This window comes from Crocuta crocuta, unplaced genomic scaffold (assembly GCF_008692635.1).
Source record: "Crocuta crocuta isolate KB4526 unplaced genomic scaffold, BGI_CrCroc_1.0 scaffold170, whole genome shotgun sequence".
In the NCBI taxonomy this organism is placed as follows: Eukaryota; Metazoa; Chordata; class Mammalia; order Carnivora; family Hyaenidae; genus Crocuta; species Crocuta crocuta.
Window position 1 is genome coordinate 1,911,617 of NW_027527853.1, and position 12,587 is coordinate 1,924,203.

General features: G+C 54.7%; 1 protein-coding gene across 2 annotated transcripts in view; it reads left to right on the forward strand.

Annotated features, from left to right (window-relative positions):
- CRTAC1 (cartilage acidic protein 1) overlaps positions 1 to 12,587 on the forward strand; it is a 120,762-nt gene that overhangs the window by 89,686 nt on the left and 18,489 nt on the right. For both annotated transcript variants that reach the window (XM_077778951.1, XM_077778946.1), the window contains exons 5-7: positions 6,211 to 6,345; positions 9,603 to 9,748; positions 12,340 to 12,476. In XM_077778951.1, coding sequence (XP_077635077.1) covers positions 6,211 to 6,345; positions 9,603 to 9,748; positions 12,340 to 12,476 — 418 coding nt within the window. The remainder of the gene's footprint in view (positions 1 to 6,210; positions 6,346 to 9,602; positions 9,749 to 12,339; positions 12,477 to 12,587) is intronic.

A 12,587-nucleotide genomic window follows, 5' to 3' on the forward strand; every position in this document is an offset into this window, starting at 1 on the left:
GAACAGCTCTCTAGGGTGGGGGGGAGGGAAGGCCTACTCTCCAGACCTGAGCAATTCCACTGGCGGCGGCCACTCTGCTAGGTCACAGTGCCATCTAGTGGCCACCATGCCCATTCTCCGGGGACTTGAGGGCTGCTGGCCGAAGAGGGGCTGGTGCCGAGTTGAGGGGAGGGAAGCCCACTCCCCCATAGCTCCTAGTTCAAGGAGAATCCCCAGCCCCAACTTTCCCAGATGCCGGCAGCCCCTTGGAGCCTGGACGGTGAGAGGAATCCTGAGAATTAGTCGTCCTTGTGGCAGAGGGCCTGGAATGGAACCCAAGGAGGGCGGAAGTGAGGACCAAGAGGTCTGCACGGGCCCCTGCAGCCCTGAGTGACCTTGAACACATCCCCAGCCTCTCTGAGCACCTTGAACTAGCAGTGTGAACTACTGTCTCACAGCGCTGCTAAGAAGACAGGCTCTGGCATCACAGTGCCGGGTACCCATCCTGCCTCCGCCGCATCTCCTGTCCAGGCAGCTATCAGCAGCTTGTTAATAATGTGTCTGGACCTCAGCTTTCTCACCTGCAGCGGGGGTGTGAGAATGAAGGTTGGCAAACAGAGGACATGGCAGGCACAGGACCCTCAGAGCCTAGACCCCCCTCTGAGGTGCCCAAAGGGACACCAGGGCCCTCTGCTGGGCACCTCCCAGGTGCAGGGAGCGCCCTGCAAGGCACAGGGGGCAGCACAGAGCAAGCCTGCCCCGCCCCTGCCCTGGAGGCATTCTCCTTGTGCTTCGGCCTGGCCCCCAGCGCAGCCTGCCCTCCGGCCCATGGCTACTTCATGCCCATCCCTCCTGGAATCCACTTGTCTTCCCTCTTAACTCTGCCCCCCACCCCTGCCAGCTTCTCCTCCCTCCCCAGGAGTTCTGCATTTCGGCCTCACCCTCTGAGGGAGCATCTGCCTGGGCTGCAAGGTGGTGATTAAAGAATCCTTACAAGAAATTTGGAAAGAAAATGAAGGTGGATTTATGATGTGGGGTGGGGATTTTTGCTGTTGGCTGGAAGCAGTGTAGAACAAAGCGCGGGGCAGATCTGATTTATAGGAAGTCGTTATTGGAGGAGAAGGAGATGCCTAAAGCCCAGCTGAGGCCTCTGGCGGTTCCCCAGCAGCCGACCGCAGAGAGGTGACCGTGGGCAGCAGAGTGGGGGCCACGGAGCCCCCCGGGCTGCCGGGGGTGGGGGGCACTGCCTTGCAGCGGGAGCACAGCCAGACCTGACAGGCAGGGCTGGAGTGACAGGCTCCTGCACCAGGGCCCAGGACCCTCCGGGAGGCCCGTCCCAGGCCTGCCCCAGAACACACGGCGTGTCGCTCTACTGGATGATTGACAAGAGGGGACATCATTTTTCTTTCAGAACAAACACAAATATGTCATATGATACAAATACGATCTTTTCCACTGTGAAAATAAGGTTTTAAAGGTCAAGCCTGTGGCTGACCACTCTGGGCCTTACGGGGAGCCGGGATCCCTCTTCTGCCTGGAGGAAACTTCTGTAGAAATGTTTGAGAGCGCGCTGTGGGGGAGCACAGGCTCTGGGGTCACTCTGCTGTGGGTTTGAACTGTGACCCACTGCCTGCTGGCTGTGATTGCACTTCTGGGGCCCACGTTTCCCCACCTGGAAAACGGTCGGGTGAGATGATGCTGTAGAATGTCTCATGCACAGGACTGGCAGCAGGGAGCTGGAGGAGCTGTTCCTGCCCCTTTACCTGCCCCTCTCTGCCCTTTACCTGCTTCTTCGGGCCCCTGCACATTCCCACTCCCCTCCATGCCCTGCAGGCATGGACTGAGGGAGGAGTGGGCATGTCCGTATCTAACACCCTGCCCTCCACGCACTCAGAACCCCACCTGGCCTCTGTCCGTCTCGCATCATTACCGGCACCAACGCTGTATTATTCTGTGTTCGAATTTTCAGGAAATTTAGGATGAAAGACCCTGTTACCATCCTGCACTATCCTCACACCCCCTTCACACACACACACACACACACACACACACACACACAGCCCATTCCTCCACCCTTATGTTTTCCAGCATCTTTGCTACTCTTTTATAATTTCTTGGATGTTCTTGGCAGCATGCAGGCCTTGGCATCCACAAGAATCCTAAGAATCGTATTTCTGTTGAGGTCTCAGCAGATAAATCCCACAGGTCCAAATCCCTTGGCCAAGGGGCCTCACAAACCGCCGTGGTATGGGCTCCATGTGGCCTGAGAATCCACTCCCAGCCATGCTTGTCCTGAGCTCCAACCTAGAGGATGCCCTGGGAGAATGGGAAAGAGCCTTGGAGATCTCCTCCCTCCCCACCCCCCCGGCCTCCAGTTTACAGGGAGGGAGACCAAGGCCCCAAGAGCACACAGCTCAAGTTCCTGCAGCCTGAGCCCGTGCAGATGCCAGGCAAGGACCTGGAGGCTTTTCCTTAGCATGGCAACGCCCGCCTCCTCATGCCTGGGTCCTCTGGCCCACAGTTTGGGGTGGGTCAGCAGCACACACGCCCTGTTCCCCACAGCCCTCTTTCCCATCATTACCCTGACACCCGCGGCTCCCAGATACAGTCTGTCCTTTCAGCAGGCTCTCCTGGGGATGGCCTGGATGCAGTCTGAGAAATGGATTGCCTCTACCCAAATTGGACTCGAGTCTGCATTGCCAGAGTTCAGGGGTTCAGAGCTTTAGGGGTGCAGTTCTTGAGGGTAAATAAGGCTGCTCCATGGGCAGATAATCAGAGGGGGCTCACAGATGTGGCAGGAGGAAGAAGGGCAGTGGGGAGGCATTTCCCCTGTAACTCCCCCTCCCCCACCCAGCCTGATGGGCAGAGTGAGAGCCTAAGTCGGGAAGGGTTGGGCAGGGAGTGGCATCTACACCCAGCAACAGAATGAGGAGGCCTTGGACGCTTGAAAGTGCCGGGGAAATAAGGGGATTTTATTGACCTAGCACGTGGGAAATTGTCCTGGCTAATGACTCTGTGGCGCCTGACATTTTCCAAAGTACCTTCCGAAAAGCAGCTCACTTAATATTTATGACAGCCCGGAGAAGGAACTGTTGTTATTATCAGTCTCACATTACAGGTGAGAAAACAGACGCCCAGAAAGGTTCGGTGAGGCGCCCAAGGTCACACTCAAACTTCCTGATCCCTAATCTTTCCCACCACCAGGGCTGCGTCTCCAGCCCCAACTGGGGAAACTACTTGTCCCCAGGAGGATATGCCTGCCTCTAATATAAAGGAATTAATTGATGTAAAGTAGAATGTAACTCCCAGTTGGGACATCATTCTCCAAGGCTAAAATAAAGATGTTCCTAAGTGCCCCTTGTGTAGCCACAAAAGGTGTGTGCTAAACCTTAAGAGGGGAAGAGTAGCGGGGAGGAAGGCCATCTGGTTAGAAGAGACTGAATCAGGAACCTCTGTCACTGATCACACAGGGAGGGGAAGTATCAGGCTACCTTAGAATGGATGGATTTTATTGGTTTGAAGAGGACCTCCGTGGCCCACCCAGGAGTAGAGTTTCCCCTGGAGCACAGCAAGGGGTGCGGCTACTCCGCGCCCCTGCCCCAGACCCCAGTTGGGCTCTCCCTCCTGGGGCTGCGGGGGCCTGTGCTCAAGAGGCGGTCTCCCTGACTGTTGACTCACCTTCTCCCCAACTGTGCAGCAAACTTGCCAAGAAGGAGTTGTGGGTAACATCTCTGTTATGGTCTGGTTGCCATGGCAATAAATTGTCACTAATTAGTAGTGTGGTTACCATGGCAATTTTCTAATAATTACAGGTTACAAATGGTACAAGGCTTCAACCCAACCCAATTAGTTAATTAGAAAGATTTAGAAATCTGTCCAAGAGGGAAATAACCTGCTTTGTAGAAAATGAAGAGAATGTGTCACAGCTTGAGAGCCAAAGGCAGAGAGGAAATTGGAGGACACCAGAGTGGGGGGGACGGATGGAGTTGCGTGGTGACAAGTCCCAGAGCCCTACCTGGAATTTCCGGAGGCCTGGGAAAGGCGGAGGGTTTCTCGCTGAAGCCTGTTCCGGGCTGGGATCTGGCAGGACCAGGGCGGGGGCAGCCGCCAGCAGCCACTCCTCGGCTCCTCATGAATGGGCAGAGCGGTGCCCGGGTTGCAAGCCAGCACGCCTCTCTGCTGGCTTTAGGAAAGGCATCTGAAAGCCTCCCACCCCACACTCAGGCTGTCTTAATGGAAAATCACATTTCACATCTTGGATGATGGTTCCCCGAGAGCGCTGTGGATTTAGTGACTCCATTTTCATGAGGCTTGGGCTCTCCTTGAGAGCAATTAGATTACCTGGGAGGAATAGGGGAGGCACAGGGCCCAGAATGTGTTAATTTGGAGCTTAACCATGAGAGCAAGGAGAGCAGTAATGCCTTTGCCCCATCCCCTCCTCCTGGCCCCCAGCACCAGGACAGGTGGGCAGACTGTATTGCACAGGTGAGAAAGGCCCCATGATTTCCTCCAGGGGCATCTCTCGAGGACGGGAGGAGTCTGGGGACCAAGAGAACCTCCATCCCAAATTAGCAGTCACTTTATAGAAACCTCTTCGCCATCCAGAGCGGGGTGGGCAGGTGGGTGGGGCTTGGCCCAGCATCACTCAGATCTGCCTGAGCTCGCATTTATTTAACAAATAACAATAATATGTTCTTCTGAGTGCTCTGAACACTATTCTTATTGTACTGAAGAGCCCATTAGAGCAGCACATTTCAAATTTGACTGTGCACATGACCACCCAAGGATCCTGCCAGAACGCAAGTTCTGACTGGGGAGGGACCTGGGACTCTGCATTTCTAACAACGTGGCCTCCTTGCAGCAGAGCCACGGACCTGACTCTGAGTAGCAAGGGGGTGGGATTCACACAGAGACCCTGTGAGGATCTCACCTCACGGGATCCTCTTAAAATTCTTAAAATAGAAAAAGCAGGTCACACTACCCACATTGTACAGACAAGAAAACTGAGGCTCAAAGGGTAACATAAATTGCCCAGCACAACTTGTGAAAGGCCTTGCTGGGATTAGAGTCCATGCCCCAGCCCTGGTCAGGCTGTTTTTCTGCCCAGTGTTTCCAGTGTTTAAGGATGTGGCTTCCAGCTCTTGATTTGAAACCCAGTAGTTGGGGCTGTTTGTTCAAGATATCTTAAGATTGGACTTGATGACACATATAGCTCAAACTTGATCTTGGAGACATCAAACCCTAATGTAGAGCTGGCTTGATTTCCTTCTTTTAAAAAAAAAAAAAAGTATGTAGTTATTGGATTTTTTCCTTTCAAACTACAGAAGCAGTTCTGTTGCAACAAGCCAGATAATACAAAGACATTCCCCAAAAAGGCCAACTACCGTCTCTCCTTCCCTCCCCAGATCCCACCCCATCTAGTAGTCTAGGTTAACAACTCAGAGTAGGGCCTTTCCCGCTTCTCCCCAAACTCAAGAACAAGCTTGCATAAACACGTTCAGAAATATCACGTATTTCCCTTTTTGTTTTTAAATAAAACTAAGATGACATAATACCATTACTTGGCGAATTGCTTTTTCCTTTAACAATATGCCACGGGCACTCCTCCAAGTCCATACATATGGATCTACACAGGCTTTTTAGTGGCTGCGGAACCGTCGTGTGGACGCACCATCGTCCGTTCAGCCCGTGGCTGTCGGTGTACATGCAGGCTGTTGGCTCCGTCGCACAAAGTTGGGGAAACGCCCTGCAGCTTTAGCTGGAGCTTGTTCCTGCATGTTCTTAGAACAGGGGCACGCCGCGTGTCTCGAGTGGCATATGTATGACTCGCAGTGGGGGTGGGGTGTCAGGAAAATCTGTGACTTGACCAAAATGCTGGGGGGAGATCTGGGCGAAGGGAGTGTTGTAAGTTGGCCTCTGAAGGGAAGGAAGGATATGGTGGCTTCTGCGTCCTGTAGGTCACGGAATCGTTGCTTTGGCACAGAGTGACTCTGTCTGCCTTGCCCCTCACTTACTTGCCTCATCGTCAGTGTTGTCATGCTCCACACAAGTTTATGGGACGGCGAGCCCAGATCTGGGCTCAGAGAAGCATCCAGAAGGTTGGAAATCCCCCACTCCCCCCACCCCCAGCAGCTTTTCTGAGGCCTCTCACCATGGCTGCTTCTTGAAGGCCTCCTCGCGGGCCCAAGGCTTTGCTTCTGCCACTCACTGCGGATCAATGTCCTCTCCTAGGGGGCCGGGGTGTCAGCGTGGGCCCCATCCTCAGCAGCAGCGCCTCAGACATCTTCTGTGACAACGAGAATGGGCCCAACTTCCTCTTCCACAACCAGGGTGATGGCACCTTCGTGGATGCTGCTGCCAGTGCTGGTGAGTGCGGCCGCTGCCCTGTGTCCCTGGCTCCCCAGCCCCGCGGGGGCCTCCAGGCGTTCCTGCCCCCCCACACCCCCCACCACCCCCGCATGGCAAACATTGCTTGTCCTCTTCAGTTCCACATGCCCTAGGCTCGGGGAAAGGGCAAGCCTGGAACTCCTGGGCCTTATCCATTTTCCAGCCGTGAGAATCGGCTTGCATTCCTCTGAGTCCTACTTGAGTCCTCAGCCTTAATTTCCCCTCCAAGCTGCCTCTTTCCAGGCCCTCTCCCCACATTCACCTTAACCACTGAATTCAATCCAATAACCGATTATTGAGCCCCTGCTAAGTGCCAGGCTGGTGGGAAGAGTTGGGGGTGCTGACCTGAATACCACCTCATCCCACCATACACACGTACACTCCCCAGCATGGGCATTCTAGCAGGGGAAATGGATGGATAAACAAAGAGCACTAATAAGAGGGAGACCAAAAGCCACACAAAATAGTACTTCAGGCTCCCAGCTCTCCTCCCCTTCCTCCCTCTTTACTCATCCCTCATCTGCCTCAGGGCCTTTGCACCTGCTGTCCTCGCTACCTGAAGTGCCTTCTCCCTTTCTCTATCTGCAGAACTTCTATTTATCCTTCCTCACGCAGCTCAGATGTTATCTATGAAGCCTTTCCTGCCTCTGTCTATACCACCAGGCAGAGATTCACACTCCCTCCTCTGCATTCACACTATCCCTTCATACACTTCTCCATCAGGCTTCTATGTTGCTAAAATAATCTATGTCTGCAAGGACTGGGCCCTGGACTGTTCATTCTTGACACGGCACTTGGCACACAGGGGTCACCCAGTAAATCTTGCTGCATGGGAGAATGGACACTTCATAAAAGTTTGTGGATATAATCGGTCTGCCCTTCAACCACTTCCCCCCACCCACTTCCTCCGCACCTTGCCAATGAAAAGATTGATTTCACTTCTTTCTGGGCAGCGTAGGGATGAGCTAGCTCTAGCCTCCAGAAGAAGAGGTGAGCGGGAATCTAGACACATAGATCAAAGGTCCTACAAGCTGCAGCTAGTGCTGACAGCCAGCATCAAATCCTTGAGCGAGTGCCAATCCACTCCCCACCACGTACAAGTACCTAATCCCCAGCACTCTGCTCAGGAGTTCCCATTTTGAATGCCACCCCTCCGCTTATAGCCAGTCAGCTCCCCTCCTGCCTTGCCCTCTTCTCCTTCCCGGGCAAAGCCAGATTTGGAGGCAGCTGCCCTGGCCCGTCCTCCCGGTGCATGCACACACACACACACACACACACGCACGCACGCACACACACACACACACCCCAGTGCTATATACTCTGGCAGCAAATTTTCTCATTGCTGAAAAATCATAAAATGAAGGGGAGGTGGTGGTGGAGGGAGCCTAGAGGATTTGATAAGGTGTTAAAGAGATGGGAGCAGAGGTGAGTGAACAAGTTGGAGCGGGAGAAGGTATCTGGCGGGAGGAGAGAGGAAAGGTGCTAGGCCCGTAATTGAAAGTCAGAATGATTGCAGGGGTTTAACAAGACATGTCAAGAGGGCATTCATCACCCAAACAGATGCTGCTGTGAAATGCAGCCTGGCACCGATTATTCCCGTGAAAGGGAACCAGCTCCTTGTCAAGGTGCCTCGTAGATAGGAGAGAAATGGGCCAGCACGGAAGGCCACCGACACTAGGGCTGGGGAGTTGTGTAGAGAACTAATGGGGTATTAATCCTAGAGGAGGGGCTGCCCCTGCTCCTTTGCAAAGCCTAGGCCTCACTGCCTCTTCTCCCCACCATTGTCCAGATCCTTCCCTCCACGGTTCCCCAGCCCCCAGCCTCCACGGTTCTCAGGGGGCCCCGGCCCTATCTTCTCCCGGCTCCCGGCCCCAGGGGCTCTGGCTGCAGCTGGCGAGAGCCCCCTGTACCCTGGATCCTGTGATTCCCCCTCCGTCACGCTGTCCTGTCGCCCACCCTCTGGGAGGGCCTGGTGGCCAACTGCGGGTTCGTCCTCTGAGAGAGTCAGCATGGGTGTTTAGAGCCAGCATCCAGCACCTCTCAGCTCCATGCTCGGCCTGAGGGCACGTATCTGCCTTGCGCAGCCAGGAGGTCCGATTGCCCCTCTGGGCAAAACCACCCCATGTCCTCCCCCAGGATCAGCTCCATGGGCCCTGGCTGATGTGGGGACAGCACACACAGGTCACACTGAACACACAGGCTTCTCTTCCCAGAGCTCACAAGGCATGCTGTGGGTTTCTCTGTCATGGTGTGGTATTTCCTCCGCTGTCACCACTGTCCCTAGTTGCCTTCTGTCAAATTATTTATGTCTCTTCGTTCATTCAGTAAGTATTTACTGAAAACTACCGGATCACCACAAGCACAAAGATAGATGCTGTGTGAACACAGGTGAAAAAGAAAACAGTCCCTGACCTCATGGGGTGTGAGGTCTAGTGGGGAAAGCCGACGCTAAGCAAATAAACTGCAAAGGAACATAACTGCACCTATGATCGGCACAGTGGAGGGAAAGAATGAGAGGCTGTCAGGGCAGAAAACGAAGTAGTTGGGGAGGAGCTGTTTTCATGGGAGCAGTCAGGGAAGGCTTCCTGAGGAGGTGACATTGTAGCTGAATGCTGAAGAAAAACAAGGAGCCAGGTAACCAAGAGCCAGGGGAAGACATTCCAGGAGCAGAGACAAGCTTGAGCAAAGGTCCAGAAGCCGGAAAGAACAGGGCTCATTTGAGGAATGACAGGAACCCAGGTAGCAAAAGCCTATGAGTTAGGGGGCCAGGGGTACCAGATAAAGACCAGATAAGGTGGGCAGGGGCCTTGTGCTCCCAGGCAGAAATTTGAACCTGACCCAACAGTGCTGGGGAGCCACTGAGAAATTTAAGCACAAGAGTAATGACCAAGTTACCGTGTACCCCAGTGGCAGTGTCGGATGGCTGGGGAGGACTTTAGTCCTCCAGGATTTCCAGGTCTCTTTCCCGTACCCACACTACCCAAAACTGAGTGAAAACCGGGCGCTTGCTGGGCAGATGCCGCTGAAGACAAGTCTGGTCCTCTTTGCAACCACACATGTCCCGCCTCCTGCCCCTGTGGAGAAATTCTGGGCTGGCTATCGCGGCCCCCCATCGGCTCCAGGAGGTCAGGGTCAGCACAAGGGTCACCCTCCACCTTTCTCCAAGGGGCTCCAGAAAGATGTTTGTGGAGCCTGCAGGGGGCGCTGCCCTGAGGGCTCCTGTCTTTCCTCCCCAGGTGTGGACGACCCCCACCAGCACGGACGAGGCGTGGCCCTGGCCGACTTCAACCGTGATGGCAAAGTGGACATCGTTTACGGCAACTGGAATGGCCCCCACCGGCTCTACCTGCAGATGAGCGCCCATGGGAAGGTCCGATTTCGGGTAAGGGACCTTCCCTTCCTTCCCCCGCCGCCAGCCAGCACTGTGAGTGGCGCTGGCATGTCCTGGGGATACAGCCCTGCCTCCGCCTCCCACCAGGCTGAGAAGAGGCTCGTAGCTCTGCAGAGGCTGGGGGCAGGAGAGCCACAATGAAGGTAGCACCTGAGGGAAAATGACAGACTCCAGTCTGGGCTTCTAGTGCCCGGAGCAGAGAGCATCATGGGCAGAGGAGGGACAGCAGCTTCCCAAGGTGGGCAAGAGCAGGTCAATGAAGGCTCTGGAAGGTGGACTTCATTCCTGCATTGGCGGTGTTTTTCCAGTTGACTCCTGGAAAACCTGATCTTTTCAGGTTTAAGTTCAGGCTAAGGCTGCAGTGGGGAATAAAGGGATGGGGGAGGCTAAGGCTACAGGGCTCCCAACAGCTGCTCCCCCTCGCCGCAGGACAAATGGCAGAGGGTGGGCAAGATGACCTCAAACTCCTCTCTGTGCCCCCTCCCTGAGCTGTCAATAGATTGTGGTGCCAAGAATTCTTCAAAGTTGCTGCTTGGTGACAGTGCCACCCACCTGATGAGCTTGACTTTGGAGCTTTCTCAGGGAGCTTTCATAAGATGCTTGAAACAGGTGTGAGGGAGTCCAGATTGTTCTGGAGGTACCTGGGTCTTACCAGATTCCTCTGCAAGTGTGAAAGTTCCAGCATTTGCCTGATGCTTGATGGTCCCAGGGGAGTGTCCAGGAGCCTTACGTCTAGGTGGCTACCACAAGCTCCCTCCTCCGTAGGCAGCCACAAGCTCTCTCCCTTGAGACCCAGGCTCTCTGGGCAGGAAGGGGGCTTGCCCTGAACTTGGGCAGTTGGTCCTGGATGATTTTCATCTCTGTTCGGCTTTTTCTTCTAACCCAGGTTCTCAGCCGGGGGTGAATCTCTCCCCAGGCCATTTATGGTGCCTGGGGACATTCCTGGTTGTCACGAATGGGACAGGGGTGCTATCAGGTTCTAATGAGTAGAGGACAGGGTTGCTGCTAGATGTCCTATAATGCACAGGACAGCCCCCCGCACAGAATGACCCAGGCCCGTGTGCTGTGGCTGCTAAGCCGTCTGGTGGCTCTTCTCCAGCACTCACAGGAGCAATCATAATGAGAATAGATGCCCTATTTATCAGGTGCCTTCCATGTGCCAGGAACTGTGCTAAGCGCTTTACATACATTATCTCAGAAGCCCAGGCGTCCAGCGGGGCAACCCCAAGGGGGCTGTGCAGGTTTCCATTTTTACAGGATCAATAGAATAATAAGGAGTTAGAGATCCTGAGGTCTCTTTTTCCTCCAGCTCTTCAGGCCCTGCTCAGCCTACCCCGGCCAACTGGCCAGGCTCTCAATCAGCCTCATTACTGCGCTGATGGGGCAGCCTCCCTCCCGGCCTCCCCCGAACAGGCAGCTCACCAGCGGTCCCAGGCTGGCTCGTTCCTGCAGTGTGGAGGTGGGGGCAGCTGCAGTAAGAGGCCAGGGAGCAGGGCCAGGCCGAGGGGCAGAGGGGCACTCCCAGAAACCCCGAATGTCCCTTCCCAGCCCTTTCCACGTGGTTCCTGAGATTTCAACAGGCTGCTTGAATCTCAAAGAGACAAAACCATCTATAACAGATATTCTTCTCATAAACAAGAGGAAGGTTGCTCTCCACACCTTTTCATCTATTTCAAAGGAAGTCCCACCCCCAGGACCCTTTGCAAGGTCCGCCAGGCCCTGTCAGCACTTCGAGGCCCAAGCTGGGTTCTCCTGGGCCTAGGGTCTCCCCGTGAGCCCTGGAGAGGTGTACCTGATACTGCAAATCCCCAAAGCAAATGTCTCAAAAATATTTAAAGAGAAAAACCAAAAGATAACTAAAAGCCACCTCTGCTGCTTTCCATGAGACTGATGGCATGAACAGGGCCAGGACACATCGCCAGGGATCTATTTCATGCCCACTGTGTGCCAAGCATGTCACACGCAGTCCTCACAGCCTGAGCCACTATTCATAGCCCCATATTGCTAATGAAGAAAGTGAGATCTGAGAGATTAATAACTTGTTTGAGATCACACAGCTCGTCAGCAGAGAAGTCTGGATTGAAATGCACGGCACTTTCCAATGTCCCCCCAACCCGCCCCCCAGCTTCTGACTCTCCTGCAGAGGGAGAAGGGCATAGCCTCCCGAGTCAGAAGCCCTGGCTCCCACCCCATCATTAGCTATGACCTTAGGCGATTTCCCTCCTGCCCCAGGACTCTGTAACCTCACCTGTAAGATGGGAATACTAATGTCTGCCCTTCCTCAAGTGCCTGACAGGAGGGCTACGTGTGACCCTGCCTAGGGAACAGCCACATGCTTCACTGGTGTGAATCAGGACTGTTCCTCTATCCTCCCTGTCCTGCTACAAGCAGCCCAAGTTCTGTGTGGCCCTGAGTGCAGCCACCGCAGGTCCCTTTGGGGGAGGTGAGATGGCAGGTGCTAGGCCGTCCATCTTTTCTCCTCGATTGCATCCACGCACGCATGCAGTATGGGGAGTCGGCATGCTGCCCACCCCCACTCTCCCATTCATCGGTCCGCTGACCCGCGGCCCTCTATCCTCCAGGACATCGCCTCGCCCAAGTTCTCCATGCCGTCTCCCGTGCGCACAGTCATCGCTGCCGACTTTGACAATGACCAGGAGCTGGAGATCTTCTTCAACAACTTCGCCCACCGTAGCTCCTCAGCCAACCGCCTTTTCCGGTAGATGCTTCAGCCTAGCCGGGGGCCTCTCGCTCTTGCCGGCTGAGAGTCGGAGAGGAAGGTGTAGGACTCAGAGAGTAGTTCCCAGGGCTGAGGCGGGGGAAGGTCCCC